This window comes from Mus pahari, chromosome X (assembly GCF_900095145.1).
Source record: "Mus pahari chromosome X, PAHARI_EIJ_v1.1, whole genome shotgun sequence".
Lineage (NCBI taxonomy): Eukaryota > Metazoa > Chordata > Mammalia > Rodentia > Muridae > Mus > Mus pahari.
This window is the reverse complement of record NC_034613.1, coordinates 62,126,817-62,146,637: the sequence shown is the minus strand read 5'-3', so window position 1 is coordinate 62,146,637 and position 19,821 is coordinate 62,126,817. Positions and strand designations below refer to the sequence as shown.

The 19,821-nt window shown below is 49.0% G+C and overlaps 1 protein-coding gene across 11 annotated transcripts in view; it reads right to left on the bottom strand.

Moving 5' to 3' along the window:
- The window catches only part of Atp2b3 (ATPase plasma membrane Ca2+ transporting 3), a 79,253-nt gene that overhangs the window by 43,740 nt on the left and 15,692 nt on the right, over positions 1-19,821 (bottom strand). For 9 of the 11 annotated variants that reach the window (XM_021187392.1, XM_021187397.1, XM_029534129.1 and 6 more), the window contains exons 2-11: positions 15,301-15,629; positions 9,588-9,785; positions 9,231-9,488; positions 8,667-8,792; positions 7,995-8,120; positions 4,496-4,537; positions 2,956-3,120; positions 2,104-2,318; positions 1,318-1,560; positions 16-257 (exon numbers count right to left, since the gene is read on the bottom strand). In XM_021187392.1, the coding sequence (XP_021043051.1) occupies positions 16-257; positions 1,318-1,560; positions 2,104-2,318; positions 2,956-3,120; positions 4,496-4,537; positions 7,995-8,120; positions 8,667-8,792; positions 9,231-9,488; positions 9,588-9,785; positions 15,301-15,508 (1,823 nt within the window). In that variant the 5' untranslated portion in view covers positions 15,509-15,629. The remainder of the gene's footprint in view (positions 1-15; positions 258-1,317; positions 1,561-2,103; positions 2,319-2,955; positions 3,121-4,495; positions 4,538-7,994; positions 8,121-8,666; positions 8,793-9,230; positions 9,489-9,587; positions 9,786-15,300; positions 15,630-19,821) is intronic. The other 2 variants (XM_029534127.1, XM_021187396.2) reach the window with 1 other exon arrangement.

Sequence of the window (19,821 nt, the reverse complement as noted above, 5' to 3'; positions counted from 1 at the left end):
CTATTACACACTCACTTTTTGAGCAGAATCTCTGAGGCTCCCTTGCTGAAGAGGCGGAAGCCACCATCAGGCATGCGGATAACTGTGCTCATAGATTTGCGAACTGAGTTGAAGGTGTACACTTTGTAAAGCTGATCTTCTGGTATCTGCTCCCGTACAGGCTGGAAGTCACGTTTCAGGTCCAAGATGAAGCCCAGCAGAGCACACTCTGTTTTGTTGCCCACTTGGCGTGGGAGAGCGCCTTCTTTCTCTGGAGGCTGTAGGTAAGAATAATCAGCTTGGCATCAGGGCCCAGAGTACCTTCTGTTCCATCCCTAAGGCCAAGGTTCTCATCCAATCTTGGCCATTGTGTAGCTATGGGGTGGTGGCATGGAACACAGGGAGGGCACCCATGTTGACTACACAGGCTATGCCCTGTCTGCAAAGTGGCTCTTTATAGCTTTTCCATTATTTACCATGTTTAGAAAGGATGTCTATAGTCCACCTGTCCCACCCAACATTAAGAGTACTCTGTCAAAAGTTCTTGCTTTTTCTTGTTTTCTTGAGATGGGATCTGGCTTAGAGCCCCTAATTCCTACTTGTCTTTGCTTCCCCAGTGCAGGGATTACAAGCAAGCTGTTGCCTTAGCTCGCTCTTTCTTTCTTTCTTTCTTTCTTTCTTTCTTTCTTTCTTTCTTTCTTTCTTTCTTTCTTTCTTTCTTTCTTTTTTTTTCTTTTTTCTTTTTTCTTTTTTTTCTTTTTGGTTTTTTGGGGCAGGGTTTCTCTGTACAGCCCTGGCTGTCCTGGAACTCACTTTGTAGACCAGGCTGGCCTCGAACTCAGAAATCTGCCTGCCTCTTCTTTCTTTCTTTCTTTCTTTCTTTCTTTCTTTCTTTCTTTCTTTCTTTCTTTCTTTCTTTCTTTCTTTCTTTCTTTNCTTCCTTCCTTCCTTCCTTCCTTCCTTCCTTCCTTCCTTCCTTTCTTTCTTTCTTTCTTTCTTTCTTTCTTTCTTTCTTTCTTTCTTTCTTTTTCTTTTAAAAACATGAGTTGTGGTGAGTGAACTCCAATCTTCATGCTTGTAAAGCAAGGACTTTACTGACTGAGCCATCTCCTCAACCTTGGTCTTTGCTTTGCTTTTCTGCTCTGTGTTTCCTTTTACAGTATGGTGGGGGCAAACCCAGAGCTTTATGTACAGTAGGCAAATTCTTTACCAATACCACTCAGCTACATTCCCAGCAACCCGAAATTTACAAGTGGACCTAATAAACCCCTCAGGGAAGTTTATGCCATGCCACCAGCCCTGCCCCCTTCTCTAATTTGCCGTCCTAGCCATGCTTACTAGAATTTTGGTGGTGTAGGCACTGTTGATGGAGATGGCGTGAACCAGAAGGTCAAGAATCTTGGGGGTCAGGGCGCTGGGAGCTGGAATCTCTTTGTAGTGTGTGTCTCCTAGGTAGGACTGGACCACTGTCATGCGGTTGGTGGTGAGTGTGCCCGTCTTGTCAGAACAGATGGCTGTGGCATTGCCCATGGTCTCACAGGCATCCAGGTGGCGTACCAGGTTATTATCCTTCATCATTTTCTGTAATGGGCAAAGATTGTGTGGGAGATGCTTCAGTTATTTACTCATAAGGATCAAGGCAATGTGAGTAACAGTAACAGTCCATTTGATGACATCGGTCATCTCTGGGCTGGGTGGTAGCAAACTGAGAGAGTAGATATGTAAGATCCAACAACTTCCATCAGACAGGGAACAGTGAGCTTCCAGGAAACTACTTGGAAATTATCTTTCAGAGCTCCCTCTTCGATTTTCTGCTATCTCTGTTTCCCTCTACACTCCACTGGTGCTCCTTTACTCTCCCACTATCTCTTAGTGTCCCAGAACATTTTCTGAGGTCTCTCAGCTTGTTTTCTGCTCCCTTCACTGTGTCTGAGGGTTAGGTGGGTATAGTGGGACCCTCTGCTAGGATGTATTAGTGAAGTCTATCTTGCCCAGTACCTTCTTTTCTTCCAAAGGCATCCCCAGCCTTCCCTAGTCCCCTCTACACCTAAGATGCCCAATGACATCCCACTCCAGTTTTGGGGTCTGTGTGATGGAGTTAATTGTAAGTAGTAGTATTATTACCTTGACAGAATAAGCCAAGGAGATAGTAACAGCAAGAGGTAGGCCCTCAGGGACAGCCACAACCAAAACAGTGACTCCAATAATGAAGAACTTCACGAAGTACTGCACGTACACTGGTGTGCACTCTGCCAGCCATACCCGGCCATCCACGACAAAGGTCTCAATCACAAAGTAGAGGACCAGAATGATGACAGTGATAGCAGACATCACCAATCCTGTCCAGCCATGGTAGAGAGGGGGAGAAAAGGAGGGAAGAAAAATTGAGGGCAATGTAGTCATGGCTGGCCTGAATCCAGCCAGGGCCTTTGCAAGGGGTCGATGGATTTGAGCCATCTTTGAGATAAACAATTTGAGGGATGACTCTATGGAACAAGAGGTCCCAAGGCAGCCTTTATTCCAGTTTCCCCAGGACAGTGAAAAAAAAGAGCAGAAAAAAAAAAGAGCAGAAAGCTGAGTATATGAGATGTACATCTGTGAGGGGCTAGCCATCTTCAGGTGTTGAGGCTCTGGACAGCAGATTCTTGATAAAGTTAGCTGCCTCTTGGCTGTGATGTGGCCAGAAGCCTTGAGTTAGAGAGTCTGCTAGTTAATATGTAAGTGTGTGACTTAGGCCACACTGGGGAGGAGGGTGGTACCCAGAACTTGACATTCATATTTAACTTTGGCCTGCACCTCTGGCCCTATAGTATATGCCACACTCTTCTGGAATACTATCCACCTCTCTGCACATGAACTTGCCTTAGGGCCAGGACAATATTCTGTTCCTTGCATTCATAGCATCTGGAACTGATACTACTTCCAGGAGCCCAGTGTCTTCTAGGTTCCTGCCGTGCTGCCTCTGCCTGAACCTACCTGCTTTCCCAATCTGCACAGCCAGTTTTGTGAGCTTTCCTTGCAGGACTGACTTCTCCTTCTTAGGTACGTTGGCTTTCTTCTTTTCCCGTTCCTCCATTTCCCCACCCTCGGCACTCTTCAGGGGCTGCATTTCCATGGCAACAGCCCCATCCTGCTTCTTAGCTGTACATAAAGGAAACCCTTGGATGATGTTAGAGCCTAGCATGGGTAAAGGGGCTACAAAGAACTATAACAAGGAAATACATGTCTCATCATGTGGGATTTAATGGAGCACTTTTAATGTCAAGTTTTACAAAGAGAATCTGTAGGCCTTCCTCTGTTGCATACTAAGCTCAGGCCCTCCTGAGGTAGGCAAGTAACTGCAGCATTGTCCTAGGTGGGACAGAGAGATGGTTCTTTTGTGGGAAGGGTGGACAGACACCAGCACAAGGAACTTGTGCACAGGCAAGTTGACTAATCCTGGAATGCCCCCAAACTTCAATACCTGAGAGAAGTCCTTTGGTTGGTCCAAGGAATGTTCTGGAACCAAAATCTGACTCATTTGACCACAAATGTTCAAGCCACCCCTACTCCCCCCCCCAGGGACACTAAGGAGCTCTAGTATTAACTCCTCTTAGCCCAGGAACCCTTGATCAAATTGCCTATTCCCAAGTGCTTTCAGGTAACCTTGTTCTGTCCTGATCTTTCCCTACCCCATTTTAAATCAGGGGGCTCCCCTCTTTCCTTCTTTTTAGGCTCCTCGATTTTCATTCTTGCTGCTTTTGTGGAGGTGACATGGATGCTAAAAGTAATCACACCCCTGAACTTACTTCCTCCACTCTTCTTAAGAAAACTGCTGCCTGACCTAGTAGTTGTGGGGGTAGCCCCTGTTTTTTTTTTTTTCTTCTCTATACATCCCTTCACCTCACCTGGTATCCCAAAGCCACTTACCAGAGCTCTTTCTTCCTAGCAGCCTTGAGGACATGCCTGGCCCTGTCTAGCTGTGTCACTCTAGCTTAGAGTCTCTGCCTATTGTTACCCTACCAAGCAAGGGTCCCAGCCATCAGAATGCCTCCTCTACCCAAAGCTCTACCAATCTCAGTTATCTTCTAGGCTCCAGCTGACTCTTCTTACCTGGGATTCTCACAGGACTAGCACCCAGGGATTTTAACAAATTACCCTCTCTATGCCTCAGATTCATCATCTGGTCAAAGTGGTCCCAGGGTGTCCATTCATGGGTAATTCTCATTTGTGTACAAACTTGAGCCATGCCTGATGGCCTTGGTACTGACCAGCTGTTTTCCAGGTGGCCCGTCTAGGCTTCGGGAAAGCAGTGTCTGGTAGAAGCAGCCTCCAAGAATGTCTCCTTCACTGCCAAGCCAGTATGGGACTTTGGGACCCACTCACCTGCCTTTAGGTGCTGCTACTGCCCTGGTAGCAGGTAGTCCCTCCCCATTCCCCCTTGTCCCCCTCCTCCCCCAGGTTCCTCAGGTACCCTGAGCCACACACACATACACACACACACACACACACACACACACACACACACACACGTTACCTCTGGTTTGGCTACTGTCCATCGCCCCATCCTGCTGCTTGCCTACAATGGAAGAGGAATGACAGACACGGAGAGACTTGAGAACACCTGTGTGGCCATGACATACACAGAAGCACAGGAGAGTAAGAAGAGCTTGGACACATATGGCAATTTGTGCCTATATGGGGCAGAGGGGAAGGAGACGCCCAATTGCTGGCAGCTCTGACCTTTCCTAAGAAGGGGCTTTCTTGATGTTCTATTCCAGGACCAAGCCCCGTCCAGTGTTTTCTTGACGTCAGTCCCACAACTGAGTTTCTAAAGCCAGTCCTAGATGGGCCCCAGGTCAGGTAAAGTATCTATGGACAGTTTCTGGAAGACCCATTACCCTAAGTGGGTCCTCTCCTTAAATGTCTGATCTTTTGTACCCAAAAGGAGGTAATTCCCAAGCCCTTCACCAACCCAATCCTTTTACTCTTCTTTCAGACCACTGATAGAAAGTATGTGTGTTTTAATGGGATAAGGGCTCTGTCTGTTTGAGGGACCTGTTGAGTATACTCAAACTATGGGTCCAGGAGGCCTAAGTATTGGGCACCTAGCAGCACTAGGGAAAAGGTGCAAAGACTGGACTCCAGGTGGCTCTGTCTGAAGCCTCAGGTTTGATACAGCCCACAATGATAGCCACTCTTTCTGAGGACTGCACAGCTCCAGTGGCAGTTAGAGGAATTTATCTGGGAGCCACATCTGCCCTATCCCCCATTTAGGGAGGAATCTGCCAACATGGGATCAATTCTAAACCAGTAGCTCATGTCATTAGAGACTCAAAGGACAGACTTGGTGTCACATAGCTTCTAGACAATGAGACACATTGGGTTTGGGGTCCCAAGAATGAAAGAGACACTTGCAACCAGAAGTATGGCATATATTGGACCCTCTGTGCATGTTTGGAGTAGTTTAGAGGTGAGGGAGAGTTCTTATATTTCTCTCTCTCTCTCTCTCTCTCTCTCTCTCTCTCTCTCTCTCTCTCTCCCTCCCCCCTCTGTGTGTGTGTGTGTGTGTGTGTGTCTGTCTGTCTGTCCATGCCTGTGGAGGCCAGGAGAGGACATTGAGGCCTCTGGATCTGCAATTGCAGTAGTTACAGCCCAATAAGACACTGGGAAGCAAAGTGCTCTTAACCACAGAGGCATCTCTCTGGTTTCATGAAGGAGACAGACTTCTAGGAGTAGAAGAGAGATACTCATGGATACAGAAAGACAATGAAATGACAGTGGGACACAATGAGGAAGTTCTAGGTCTGTAGACATCTAAGAAAAAGGCTGACTATAATGCCAACCTGTGGGGGTGGATGGATGGAGGGAAGCATGAGCTCCAGAGGATAGAGGAAGGGAGGTTTGGGGTGAGCATCACTAATAGAGGTAGCTTGGAATAAAGCAGAACATGGAAAGTGAGGGAGGAACTCTGGAAGAAAAGGGTACATAGGGATTATTTTAAGAAGCAGGAATAGAGAAAAAGGGTGGCAGACTAACAGGGAGCAACTTCAGAGCATGACCAATGAGTTGACAGAACCACAGGAATAAGTGAGATGGTAGAAAAGAGAAACATAGGAAGAGATGAATGCTGTTTCCCCCAGTCCCTCAGGGTACTCCTCCAGGAAGCTGGCCCACTCTGAATCCCTAGGTCTTAGAACTTAGGAGTGATGTAGAAGTGCAAATAGCCTGTGTGGGAGTATCTGGATGAGGAATAGTCAAGTTCAAAGAGGAGGGAAGGGCCTAGGACCAAGCTGTGAAGAATATTTAAGGGACAGAGCAAGAGCTCAGGAGATTAGAAAGGAGATACAGGGGATGCCAGGAAAGGTGCAGGTTATGGCAGTTCAAGGGAGAGACCCTTGGCTTCAAGGGGAGAAGAAGGTGCATTTCCTAGAGGGTCTTATATGTGAGGGACTCCCCGTCAATCAAGCAGAACCAAGAGGGCACCAAGCAAGATCATTTATCTTGGGGACTCAAACTAAGCTCAGCTGAGCTTGTCTGTGCATTCCTGGAGCACACATTAAAGTTGCCCAGTGTAGGAGAATGCTAGGCAGTGAGGTAGGAGTGGGTGGGTGGGGAAGCTCCCTCACAGAAGCAGGGGGGATGAGGGATGGGATAGGGGGTTTGCGGAGGGGAAACCAGGAAGGGGATAACATTTGGAGTGTAAATAAATAAAATAACACACACATGTATGTATGTATGTATGTATGTATGTATGTATGTATGTATGTATGTATGTTGTGAGATAACATTAGGAGGAGCTCAGTGTAGATAGGGGGCTTGGTGCAAGTGGAAGGAAACCTGGCCTACCTACCAAAAGCAGGGAAGTATCCATCTATGGAGGCACAGGACCAGACTACAGGAAACAAGGATAAGGATAATGGAAGCTTTTTGATGATAGCAGCCCTGCTGGCTCATGTCTCTCTGCCCCTAGGGACAGGAAGATTTAAGAGGTGACCTAAGGCTGGGACTACTAACTTGTCTTTCCTCATGCTGGTCTGTCCCTGTGTAGCCTAAGACCAATTGTTCTGGCTCCAGGTCTTCTAAGATGGGCATGCATGCATCTGGAGATGTCTGCTCCCTGGTCACCTTGGGCTGTGGGAAAGAACTGAAGATAGATTGCTTACCAGAACTATGGTGTATGCCTGAGTCACAGAAGACCAGGGCCTTGTATAGGAAAGCGCTGTAACTCCATGGTTTTAAGTACCATGTCTGGGAGAAGGCAGTATAGTAGCTTTGTGCTAGGGAGCCTGGGGTCATAAGAAAGGTAGATTCTCTAAAATTCTGTTTCTATCCATTACTGTCCCCAGGGCGGGACTACCACTTTCTGGAGAGCCTACTTTTCCAACATCACCCAGCACCCTCTGGTCCTGGTTATCATTTTGAGATTTATTCCTATTTTCTCAGGAGACTTCCACTTTGGATTTTATGACACCCTCCCCCTCTAAGATCTTTTGTGTGGGAGCTGAGCACCTTGAAAGTGGGCCTGAAGACCCCAGTAGCATCTTTCTTTCTTTCTTTCTTTCTTTCTTTCTTTCTTTCTTTCTTTCTTTCTTTTTTTGAGACAGGGTTTCTTTGTCTAGAACTCACTATATAGACAGGGTTTCTAGCTCCAGTTGTCCTAGAACTCACTATATAGACCAAGCTGGCTTCACACTCACAGAGATCCACCCACCTCTGCCTCCCGAGTGCTGGGATTAAAGGTGTGTGCCACCATGCCCAGCTTCCAGCAGCATCTTTCAAAGTGAGGTAAGAGGTTACATTTCTGTGACTACACTCCATCCCAGGGACAGATGTACCAAAGTCATCAGGGAATAGACATCTAAGGAAAGCTGCCTCTACACAGGGGTTATTGGCCTGCTGGCTCCTATGGAAAAATACCAGAAGGATCCCTAAGAAGAACCAGAAGAACCAGCATGCAGATGAACAAGCAATAACAGGGACATAGAAGCAACTGCATCATCATTGCTGTACATTGGAAGTCATGGCTGCCTTACCTTTCTTGTCTTTCTTCTCCTCCTCCTCTCCACCTGCCCCAAGCAATGTAAAGATGATGCCTGTCTGGGAGTTCACACCAACAGCTGTTACCACCATTCTTCCAGAACCTTCCATGACATGAGTTCCTGGCACAGAAACACAGAGGAACTAAGATAGAGATTTGTACAGCCTTGTAGGACATACTCAGCAGCCATAAACTGGCTCTTGAGGGTTTCCCTGAGGCAGGTATGGATCTTACAGAAGTCAGTGTGACTATTGGCCCCTTCATCTAAGATTTTCTTTCCATTTCCCACTAAGGTAAAAGTGGGTTGAATGAGAACCTTCTAGAAAAGGAACAAAGCACTCACTGGGTCATTTCTAGTCTGGATGTGGAAGGAACACAATATAGACTTCAGAATGTTCTCCCTTTGGGATGTCCTATTTATGACACCAAGGACTCCCTTGAGCAGGGAAGGCCCATGTCTTTTCCCTATGGCTGAAGCCACACCACCAGGCCTTCAGTAACCTGCTCTGGCATGGCAATGGGTAGCATTCTTAGACTTCCCAACCAAAGGGCTACTCAGGGAGACCCTAGCTAAGGCAAGTCTGGCAGGATGACTTAGTTGGGGATGCTGGGCCAAATGGCTTTCAAAGTGACCTTACACTTGGCTAGTTAGGCAGGTGTCTCTCACCTGAGAGCAGCATAGGATCTTTGTCTGCTGATTTTCGAACATGGTCCGACTCGCCGGTCAGGGAGCTCTCATCGATCTTGAGGTCATTGCCTTGGATGAGCACACCATCGGCAGGCAGAAGATCTCCTATAGGCCATCCCAGACCAGAATCAGAGGCTATGGGTTCATGGGACCTCCCCACCTTTGCTTTTTCCCACCTTTCCCAGGGGAGGTCCTGTCATCTGGGAAAGATCTGGGGAGCTCTCTTCTTTCAGCCTCCTCCTTTGAGGGGGATCACCCACATGTACCCACATTGTCCAGCTCTCATGGAACAGGGACAATGGTTGTATTCTGGAGTAGTGGGAGAAGACCTCCTCAGAGGCTATGAGGTCAGTGTGGTCACTGTTGTGTCTCAAACTCCTTTTCTGCCCCTCCTTACAGCCCCTATGTGCCAATCTCAGGGTGAAAACACACAGACTAGTGGAGAGACAGTCTGAGCTTGGAAGGGGTTTCACTGACTCAACCTTCCCAGAAATGGTATTCAGATGCTTTCTTGGCAGAGCAGATGAAGATGGACTCACTTACCATATTTGACCTGGGCAATGTCCCCTACCACCAGGGCTGCTACAGGGACCTGGAGGAGCTGCCCATTTCGGATGACAGTAAACTTCTGCTCCTGTTCAATACGGCTCTGAAGACCTCGGAACTGCTTTTCCTTGCTCCAGTCATTGAAGGCTGTGACCAGCACCACACAGATGACAGAGAGTAGGATGGCAGCCCCCTCAATCCAGCCAGCTTCAGCCTCTCCTTCATCCTCTGCCCCACCAGACACATTCCCACAGGCTATGTCCAAAGATGAAGGAGAACAGAAAGGAAGGAGAGGTGAAGCCATGGGAACCAAGAGCTAGGACCTCTTCCCAGCCCAGAATCTTTACCCCTTACCTTCACTTTCCTCTCCAGGAGGTGCATAGAAGGAGAGGCCCAGGGAGACGATAGCAGCCACCTCCAGGATGATGAGAGTCACGTCCTGCAGGGCTTCCCATACCAGCTGCAGGAAGGTCTTAGGCTGCTTTGGGGGGATGAAGTTCTGCCCATAGATCTGCCTGCGTTTCTCCAAGTCATTGGTGTTGTCTGCCAGGCCTACACAGTGCCCCAAGAAAGTGGCAGAAGAAGTAGATGATACCAGCTAGCCCTTGCTGACATTAAGCATCCCTGATTAAGCTGCTGCTGCTGCTGCTGCTGCTGCTGCTGTGAGAGTGGCCTTTGTGGCTTTCTGACCAAAGCCTGTGCCTCTAGAATTCTGGAGTGGATACTTAGAGGAGGCAGAGTGGTACAGGCCTGGTACTATAAGCCCCAGGACCAAGCATGGGGACCAAGTACAGCCCTCACAGGGAGTACCTAGCCTAAGAAAGGGATGGTAGCTTAGGAAAGGGGTTATCAATTTTCTGATGCACTTATAAAACAACAGGCCTAGGGAGGGAGGCCCTGGGTCTGTGGATGTCTCAATTACTGAAACACTAACCCAGGCCATGTACCTCTATGTCTGCTGTCACTTCCATGTCTAAGCTATCTGGGAGAAATGCTGGCAGAGAAGTGATAACACCCAACAAGGGAGAGAATAGCAAGGACCCACGATGGTACTACATGGCCAAGGATAGCTAAGACAGCAGCTAGAGGCTTCCTGGGTTGGGGGTGGAAAGTAGGTGAACCAATACCTAGATGGCTTCAGTGAATTTGTGGAGATATCATCAATCAAGGGGATCCAGGTAATATTAGCCAAGTTTTATGCTAAGTGCCAAAGAAATGGCCAGGGCCCTCTCCAAAGAGATCAGATAAGCTGTCTCTTTTCTAACACTTAGATTCTATGTCTTTTGCAGAGTGATGTCCACTAGGCCCCACACAGGCCTGCAAGATGAGACAAGTGTTTGTGACACTGGCACCTCAAAAGTGAAGCAGCCCCTGGACCTTGGTCACCCTACTCTATGGCCTACTTGGTTCAAAGACAGTCAGGGCCACATAGCCTAACTTGCGAAAGGAGCACAGGGGAACCAGGAACCAGGCACCTGGGAGTGTCCAGAAGCATAGCTTGTTGAAAAAGATAGAGCAAAGTCTCCTGGAGGTGGATGGAGGCCTACTTTCTAGAAGTTTCTCATGGAAGGAGCAGAGAGAAGGAGTGTGAGAGAAAGTTCTTAGGTCCAGTGACCTACACAGGAGATTATCTTGTGAGGAGATGAGGAAGACTCTGGAAGCTCGCTGAGGTGGAAGTATGGAGCCAGCCAGCCATAAGAAGCAAAATCAGAGGTCTGTGGCATTGCATACAAAGCTGTGGTCTGAGAAACCAATCCACTAGGTTGTGCATGGAGGCTGTTGTACAGCGTGGAGGGGGAGATTGAAAGGAGTAGCACCAGGAAAGGACAACAGGGTTTCACAGAGGCTGAGCTACTGTGCCAGAGTTGAGGAGAGGATAAGCCAAGGTCTGGTGCCCACAGTGCCTAGGAAGTGCCCAGGCTAACGAATTCCCTATACTTTACACCTTCTCAGAGCTTGGCCCTGGGGCCAAACATAAGCTCTAGTCTAGAGACCACACAAACTTACACCTGGAGATGCTCTGCAAAATTCAGTAGCCAACCTCCTCAGGAGCCTCATGGTTTCCTTTGGTCTCACAATGACCCCTTCTCATCCAATTCTGTCACTTGTCATCCCTGAGCATGAGAACTGAGGCTAATGAGACTGTCAATACAGAGAACAAGGAGGGGAGAGGAAAAGGAGGTTCCAGTGCAGGCCCTCTCAGTCTTAACATGAGACACTTCAGTCAATGCAGGGTCCAGAGGCAGAGAGGACCTTAACTCTAGGCTTCAGGGCCCTGGAGGTAATCTCTACATAGATCTCAGGCAAGTGAGATGATGCTACACTCCTACAGGCTGATCCAGTCCCTTCTTAAGTTCACCCAGGACTCCAGTGCTATGCCCCTAAGGGACCAGCTACATACTGACACCTAATGGATGGCAGCTTGAAGTTCCCATCAGCAGTCACTGGCATATCTTCTACCACCTGCTGAGGGAGCTGAGTGGTGAGAAAAAGGGTCACCCAATCCATGGGGCATGCACAGCAGGCTGAGTTCAATAAGGCCTATAAGACTCAGTCACAGACCAACCACCAATAAGGAAGTGCTGGCAGTGGGCCATCTGCAGAGGATCAGGGTGGAGCTTGAATGAAGTGGAAGAACTGAGAAGAGCAAAAGTCATAACCAGCACAGCCTTGGCATGTTCACACCATCTAGCCACACAGTGTCCTTCCCACCCAGAAGGGCTGCAGCTGTTCTTGCCTTTCTCCCCCTGGCCTCATTGAGCCTGGCCTGGGCTGGCAGCTCAAATTTCTGCTGGGGCCAAAGGCCTCTTTCTGAAGTCCTGAAGCTTCCCCAGTAGGATGTCTTGGAGGCTTCAGTCTCTGTGGTAGCAGTAGTAGGGACAAGGACCAAGCTGGGGGTAGGGCAGCCTTTCCTCCAGATTAAGCCTTTTTTCCTTCAACTAAAGAAGCTATGAGAGGTGCAACATTACAAGGGATGCACCAGAACTCTGAGCTCCTAGACACTTGGGGTTTACACTGCCCTTAGCCTGGAGCCCCCAGAGAGAGGAAGTGACCCATTCTAACTTCTAGAAAGCCCATGATTCCCATGGCACCATGTGACTCTGCTTCCTGACTATCCTACTTCACATGCCCAGATTGTCCCCAAGGCCAGTAAGGCCCTTAGGCCCTTTCCCCCAGGAACTCACTCCCTTCCCCTCCTCTGCCTTGCCCTTGGCCTTGGATTGGCCTTCCCACTGCAGCAATGCTTCACTATCTCCCTTGCCTAACACTGGCAGCTGCCTTCAGATTGACCCTGAAGTATGGGCCTTTCTGTGGGATTGGGGGTCCTAACAGGTGCCACACTGCCATGTTTTGTGTGTAGTAGAGAAGGCAGCTAGCTGTGGCCCTTCTTGTTCCAAGCACGTGCCCACCTAGCAGGTCCAAGACATGGGGACAGAGGGTGGATGGTTGGCACGGACACACATGGGCTGCTTGCCTAGAGCTGAGGCCAGATGCCATCAGAATTGGATTAGGACCACATTGTGTTGGCTCTCAGCTAATCTGCTCCCTCCTTCTTTGGACTGCCTGTGGAGAGCAGACAAGACAGGGGCATGGCACTGAGCCCCCTTACCAGCCTACCCCAAGGTTCTTGAGCAGCAGGTAGGCCCTTCTTCAGCATGGGTTCTGGAATCCTCTGAATCGCTACAGAGGCTAAAAGATTAGTGGATTAGGGCAATAACTGCCAAAGTCCCCTCTACCAACATGGCCCCCTTGTCTTCTGTCAAGCCCCTTATGGGCTCCAGGGGATTGGCATGGGTCCCAGAGTACAGTTAAGCCTGCCCCTCCCTCTAAGAAGGCCTGCTGAAGAGCCTGCCTGCTCAAGGTTTGCTGAGCCAAGGAAATGGAGGAGTGAGAGTCACCTGCTCCTTGCCTCACACAGCTAGGCCCAAGGAGCCTGGGGGAAAGGTCTGGTCCCTAAGCTGCCATAGGGACTTAGGGTCTCAGAGGCTTGTTCAGGGCTGAACTACCCACCTGGGCACCTGCTCTTCTCTATACCCACCCCATTTAGAGGCACCAGATGAGCACTGGAGCTCTGTGGCAGAATCGGGCAGGTTCCCAGGGGCCTTGACATTTTAAATATTTAACAAGGCCTGACAGGCAGAGGGAAGAGCTGCCAGCTGAAGCCCATCTGTTTCCTTTGATCTGGGAGAGGCCAGAGCCCTTGCATCTAAATAGCCCTGTACCCCAGCCTTCTCAGAGGCCCTAAGTCCTCCGGGAGGGGGGTGGGCAAGGAGAAGGAAAGAGATCCTTTGGCATGGAGCCCAGCCATCTGTCCTGACAGAATGCTGCTTCAGGCTGGTGAGTGTGTGCGTGCGTGCATGCATGTGTGCATTTGAGGGCATGTGTGGTAGGCAGGCTGAGTAGGTTGTCCATGGGTGTACCAGTTCTACAGCTTAGTTCAGGAAGACTCAGATGGCCCAAAGAGACCATCATACCTTGAGTTCTTAACCTGGCCCATGGGCTTGCCTTCCCCTATCTCTAATGCTCCCTTGGGCCCATGCACTACTGCCTATGAACAGATGATGCTTTCTTCAATCCACTTGGGGCAAGACTAGAGTAAGAGCATCTGGTGTGTGCCCGCCGTAGAGGCTCTGGGTTGGGTAGGACAGGGGATCCAGGGAACAGGAGGAATACAAGTGGTAGTAGCCAGGACTTGCAGGACTGAACGCACAAAAGTGCCACAACTAAATGTGCAGCTGATAAAAATCAATCAGCATTGGCTGGGAAGCAAACCTGGCACCAGGATGGGTTAGGTCCAGTAACCCTGCCAAGCTAGTGTCAGATGGGCTTGAAAGGATGCCAGTTCTTGAAATCTGGGGCTAGAGTTAACTCTTTGAGGACCCTAGTCTCACCACAGAAAACCCCAGCACCAGGGAGTTAAGGACCCAAGATGGCAGTCAGACTTACTACACTCTGGATATTCTAGAGTACTCTCACCATGTTTCATCCAGAGGCTCACTGGTGTGAGACCTGCACTGCCTTAGGCTCATATCTCTCTGGGACAGCTTGTTATTGTTGTCACTTATGTTCGTGTGTGTGTGTGTGTGTGTGTATACACGCACGTGCATGCATGTCCTCATGTATGCTAATGACTAAAGGTAAATGTCAAGGGTCTTCCTTAGTTGCTCTCCACCAAATTGTGACAGTCTTTCACTGAAATTACAGTTTACTGATTTGCCAGACTGGTTGATACACAAGCCCCACAGATTTTCTTATCTCTGCCTCCTCAGTGCTGTGACTGCGGGAACACACTCCATGGTCTGCTTTTTAAATGGGAGCTGAAAACCCAAACTCATGACCTCATGTTTGCAGAGCAAGCACTTCACCTACTGGGCAATCACCCCAGTTCCAATCACCACCACTGCTAATGGTACCATGTGACTACTGGGCCCTAGTTTTGGTCTGCCTTTCCCACAAGACTCAAATGTCTCTAAGCAATCCTTAGGCCACCCCTTCCTTGCATGGAGAAGGACCCCTTCGACTTGAGCCACAGAGGGCTCCACACTGAATCCCCTTTTTTTCTGGTTCCTCTTAACTAAGCCCAAGTTTAAGCACATGAAACTCAAATATACAGACAGAGGTAATGGTTTCCTCTTCCTTCAGTAGGAGACAGTTGGCACTGCTCTGTTTCTTGGAAAGAAGAAGTTGGGGGTCTCCATTTGGATCCTCTACCTTTAGTGGCCCTAATCCGCCCTCCCCTCTCTTTTCCTCTTGTAGGGTGGAAAATGACTGATCACAGAGATGTAGATGAGGGCTCAACTCAAGCTCTCAGAAATTAGTTGCCCAGTGGGTGATAATCTCCCCCTGCACAAAGTACCTTCCAGGCAAGAGAAAGTGACTGAACAGAGGGTAATAATCAGGGTCCCAGTTTCTGTGTCCGCCAAGGGTCAACTGGTCCTTACTTTCACATAGCCATTCAAGGCAACCATAGCAGTAGCAGTATCACAGACCCCTGAGTGTGCCCCAGGGGGGAGAAAACCCCCATGTTCCTAGGCTATCCCTTTCCCTGTCCAACCTAGTGGCTTACCCTCAGTAGGTGAGGTCTTCAGCCTCCTGCACAGCCCACTGACATCCCCATAGGCTTCTTGAATCTTCTGCAGTGCCTCAGCACCTCGGAGCTCCATTAGGCTTCGTAGTTCTGCTAGTGTGCATCCAAAGCCACCCACATGGGGCACTTCCTGCTGCTGCTGGGGCTTGGGGTGGAACTCAATGGAACTGTTTGCCATGTCGCCCATTCTGTCAGTCTTCTCACAGGTGCTGTTTCAACTCAATTGCAGCTAGGGACAGGTGTCCACCTAAGATCCCAGTGCTGAGGTGAGGCAAGGTGGTGGTGGAAAAGAGGCTAAGTGTGAACACCTGGAGAGGAGGAAAGAAAATGCCAAGAGACTGGTTCAAACAAAAATGAAGGACCAGGGTTCTGGGATTATGCTGCAGATCTTCATTCAGTGTGGTTTATCACTCACGAGTGCCAAATTAATCTCCCAGGCCTCACTAGATAGATCCTCCCCCCCCCCCCCCAAGTCCTGCCTATTATGACCATCCAGAGTTTTAGGGTTTGTTAGGTGGGGAAGCACCAGCTAGCTCTCACTGCCTCTTTAATCCACTTGAAAACCCATTTGGAAAGAAGGCAATACATTTGGGGTCAAGAGTAGCTGCTCTTGCTTCATATGCACAAGAGATCAGTGCCCATCACCAGCTTCTTGTTGACCCTCCCATCGTACTTCCTGTTCTTGCCTGAATAAGACTTGCTCAGTGCCCACTGCTCTGCTCTAAATACCCAGCAGCCCTCACTGGCTCAGGTCTGGGCTGTTCAAGGTTCCAGGGGATAGACTGAGCTACGAAGAGAGCCAGATGGGTTCCTTGTCAAGGCTGAGTGTAGAGGGTTTTTCTGTGGCCCTCAAAGTGCCTGGGGGTAGGAGGAGGAGGGGAGGAAGCCCAGTGGCAAGTGGATAGTAGAAAAAAAGGGGGCGGGTAGGGAAGGAGGTAAAGAGGAATGGATAGGGCAAGGAGGGTAGGGACAAGGGAAATGATGTGGAGAAAGCCCAAAGCAATCACAGGCCACTAGTGACACTGCTGACACACTACTACCACACCCAGATGACAAAGGAGCTAAGGTCTTCCTTTCTGAAAACATCCAGAGCACTACCAGGTCATACAATCGTCCCTTTTTTAGGGCTTCCCAAGGCTATTGTATTTATTATATTTATCGTCTTCATCAGTGCACCTTACCTTACCTAGGAAACTGCTATCCCCTGGAGTTGCATCTTTGGCCTTCATGGGGTCTGAATGTAGCCATTAGACCTCATTGGACCTGTCCTCCTCCTCCCTCAAGGCTATGTTCCCCTAGAACTAGCCACAGAGCACAAGGCTTTGGCCTTTATCAGTAAACAATATGCTTGGCCAGACTAGGCCTCTCACCTTTGGGGGAAAACTGGTTCAGAACAATCCTCTCAAAATCAGAACTCAGAAATCCATCTAGGTTTCTGATGTAGAATCACCAGTGGGGAAAAAGTAATGTGGACCCCAGAAGAAAGGCAAAAAGGCCTTTATGCAGCTAAAATAGAGACGGTTAACTCCATGACCTTTGTTCTCCAGGCTAGTTCCTCTGAGCCCTATGGATTGCCATGAATTGAGAGTATCACACCTAGAGGAAGAGCAGATGTTTTAGGGAGCAATAAAACATTCCCGCTCATGCTCCAAACATGGAGCTTCAACTCTCAAGAAGAAGTGTGTGTGCTCATTGACAAGGGGTGGTGGGTGGGAAAGGGGAGACTTAGAGTGTCCATCCCAAGTGGTTACCATTTCACAATTTGGGTACCTGAGTGTTAACCGTTTCATCAGTTTCTACACGGAGCAGCCTTCACTTCTAGAAGATGTGGGAAGAAAATGGCAAATACAAGATGACCTCCCCATATTTTCCCCAATCCTATGTACCTTTCTCTCACCAAATCTCCCAGTTGGTCATCTAACAAATATTTATTGAGCATCTACTACATGGCAAGCACTGGCCTTTTGTGTTAGAGGTCCACAAGATTAAACTAGTCGATTTTCTCTGTGTGGCTGAGCTGTAGAAATAAGGTTCCCTTCAGAGGCCCAAAACCTTGGAGTTTCAGGAAAGGCCTCTAGGAAGGACAAGGGGAAGAAAAGACTGAAAGGAGGAGAAGTGGCTAAGCAAGGCTGGGGGAGGGGCAGAGACTTGAGCCCTTTTGCTTGGCTGAGCAGCAGCAGCCAGAAGCACTGGCTCCGAGATGCCAGGGACAAGCAGTGGACCCATGGGAAGCTGGGCAGAGTGTGTTCCTTCCACTGGTGATCTATGAATGTGCCATGCCAACCACCTACGAGACGGTGATAAATATCACTCTCTTGTCAGCACAGGAAGTTGAGGCTTGGTTAAGGGAAACAACAGAGCCAGAAGAAATTGAGACTGCTACTTCAAGGTAGCTATGTTAGCTTTCAAGTGATATCTGCCTCTCTCAACCCCTACCCCAGGTGACCTTGGCTTAGGGTAGTATCCTGACTACCTTAACCTCTCTGACCTGAGCTGAGTTGCTCCCTGATATTCCAGTGCATAAGCAGTTGAGTGCACCTGTCATTTTTGAGTTCTGTCCTCTACTTCTGCCACTCCCAACCTGCTGGTTGCTGGAGAAGATGAATAGGTCTGGTTTGTCTGTGTAGGCACTGGCTTCAGCCAGTACTGCCCCCCTATGAGTCAGCTTCTTAGGCAAGGCTGCAAGGAAAGGTCAGATCCACAGGGCTATATGTACCCAGGTACTGTCGAGTGAAAATGTGAGAAGGGGCACTTTCAGCTCTTGTGGAGGGGTAGTCAGTACTTGTCTCAGGTAAGGGCCTATTTCTCTTGAGCTTGAAGGCCTGGGGCTCCATCTGAGGACCTGCTTGTTCCCAGCTGAGTTCCCTAAAGACTCCACAGGGACTCTTCGGGAAAGGAAAGCCAGATGAAGGATTTTACTCCTTGGAAGCCCATTAATCTTTTCAGCTGTTCTGACCACCTGGAGATGGGGGAGCTCTTAGGCTTGGAATGTGAAGTGAACAGCCTATTGGGCTCTGAGATGGGTACATGTTCTTCAGAGCAGGTACCTGTAGGTCACTGATACAGTCACCCAGGCCCAGGAGTCCTGGAGGAGGCCAGGACTTCCCTAATGTAACTGGAACCTTTCTGTCATGTACCTCCTCCTCCCACTTTCTGACCTGCAATGTAGAGGTGCTCCTGGCTTTGGAATGCTGTCATTGCTGAAGATGGCTGGATCTTCAATGTCTCATAGTAAGGACCCTGGATAGGAAGGTAAGGCCATTGTTTCTGATGAGGTCAAGCCATGTTACCTCCTTGTATCCAGAGGGACTGCTGGAGCTCATAGAACCCCTGCTCCTTGTGACTGTCCTGGGGTCAAGTTGTCCTCCCCATTTTAGTATCCCCCAACACCCTGACTGGCAGTCATGGCTAGCTCCCTTTTCCCCATTCTCCTCCCAAAGCAAACATGACACTCTGTTTATCAACACAGATCTCCCTAAAGGCTAGCAACTGGTTGCCATACTGCCCTGAAACCTCCTTTCCCTGGCGTAGGCACCATCACTCCAGTAAAGTCTTCCCATAATCTGTGATTGGATCTGCCACACAACCATTCAATCCCCAGCCCCTCCTCTGACTTTGGCCTGTTCCCCATGCCCCACACTGGCTCTACGAGAGACCATGTCTGAGCTTCAGCAACACATCCTTCTCTCTTGTCACCACCTGTTGACATCCAAAAAGCTTCCATTAGTTACAGTTACTGTGGAACATTCTCTAGAATATATTTACCAGTTAGTTTTCTGGACATAATTAATTGCTGCTGAGCCCAAGATCCCATAGTCCATTCCTACTTCCCAGGGCTGGCCATAGCAATGAACAAGAAATACCTCTACCTGCATCCTTAATTCTTTGAGACACATTGTTCACCACTGAGTTGCCAAAATGCACTGAGTGATCTATCCCAGATGGCCATAGGGCTGGAGAAATTAGTGAATGGGGCCTGGTTCATAGAGAGAATATCTTGGATCTCTGTAAGGTGGGTAGCACTATCCTGCATCGCATGAAGCCAGTATGGGTGGCTACTCAAACTTTCCTCATCTTCATTCACTCAACAGGCCACAGGACAGATAGAAGACATCAGTTGAGGGGAGGTCCCTTTGAGTGACTCTTGGCTGCTGGAGAGAGAAGAAGGCATATGTTCTCCTCATCCCTGGGTTGTCTGTAAACCTGGATGATGGCCTCCCCCAGTTTTAATAAGGACAGCAGCCATCACTGAAATGGCCAAGAACAGAAGTGATTTGGCCTATCAGTTCTGCAGGCCTGACAGACTTTCTGGCCTGGGCTGGCTGCCGAGAACGGCCTGTAGGCATCAAAAGGGCGGGGAAGGTACCATTTCTGTGCTCTTTCATCTTTCAGACCTTAATTGGCTTAATTAAATTGAGAACCTCCACAGAGGGGCACTTGGACCTTCTGGCATTTGTTCCAGTCTGGCACAAATTGACCAACATCATAGAGGAGAGAGAG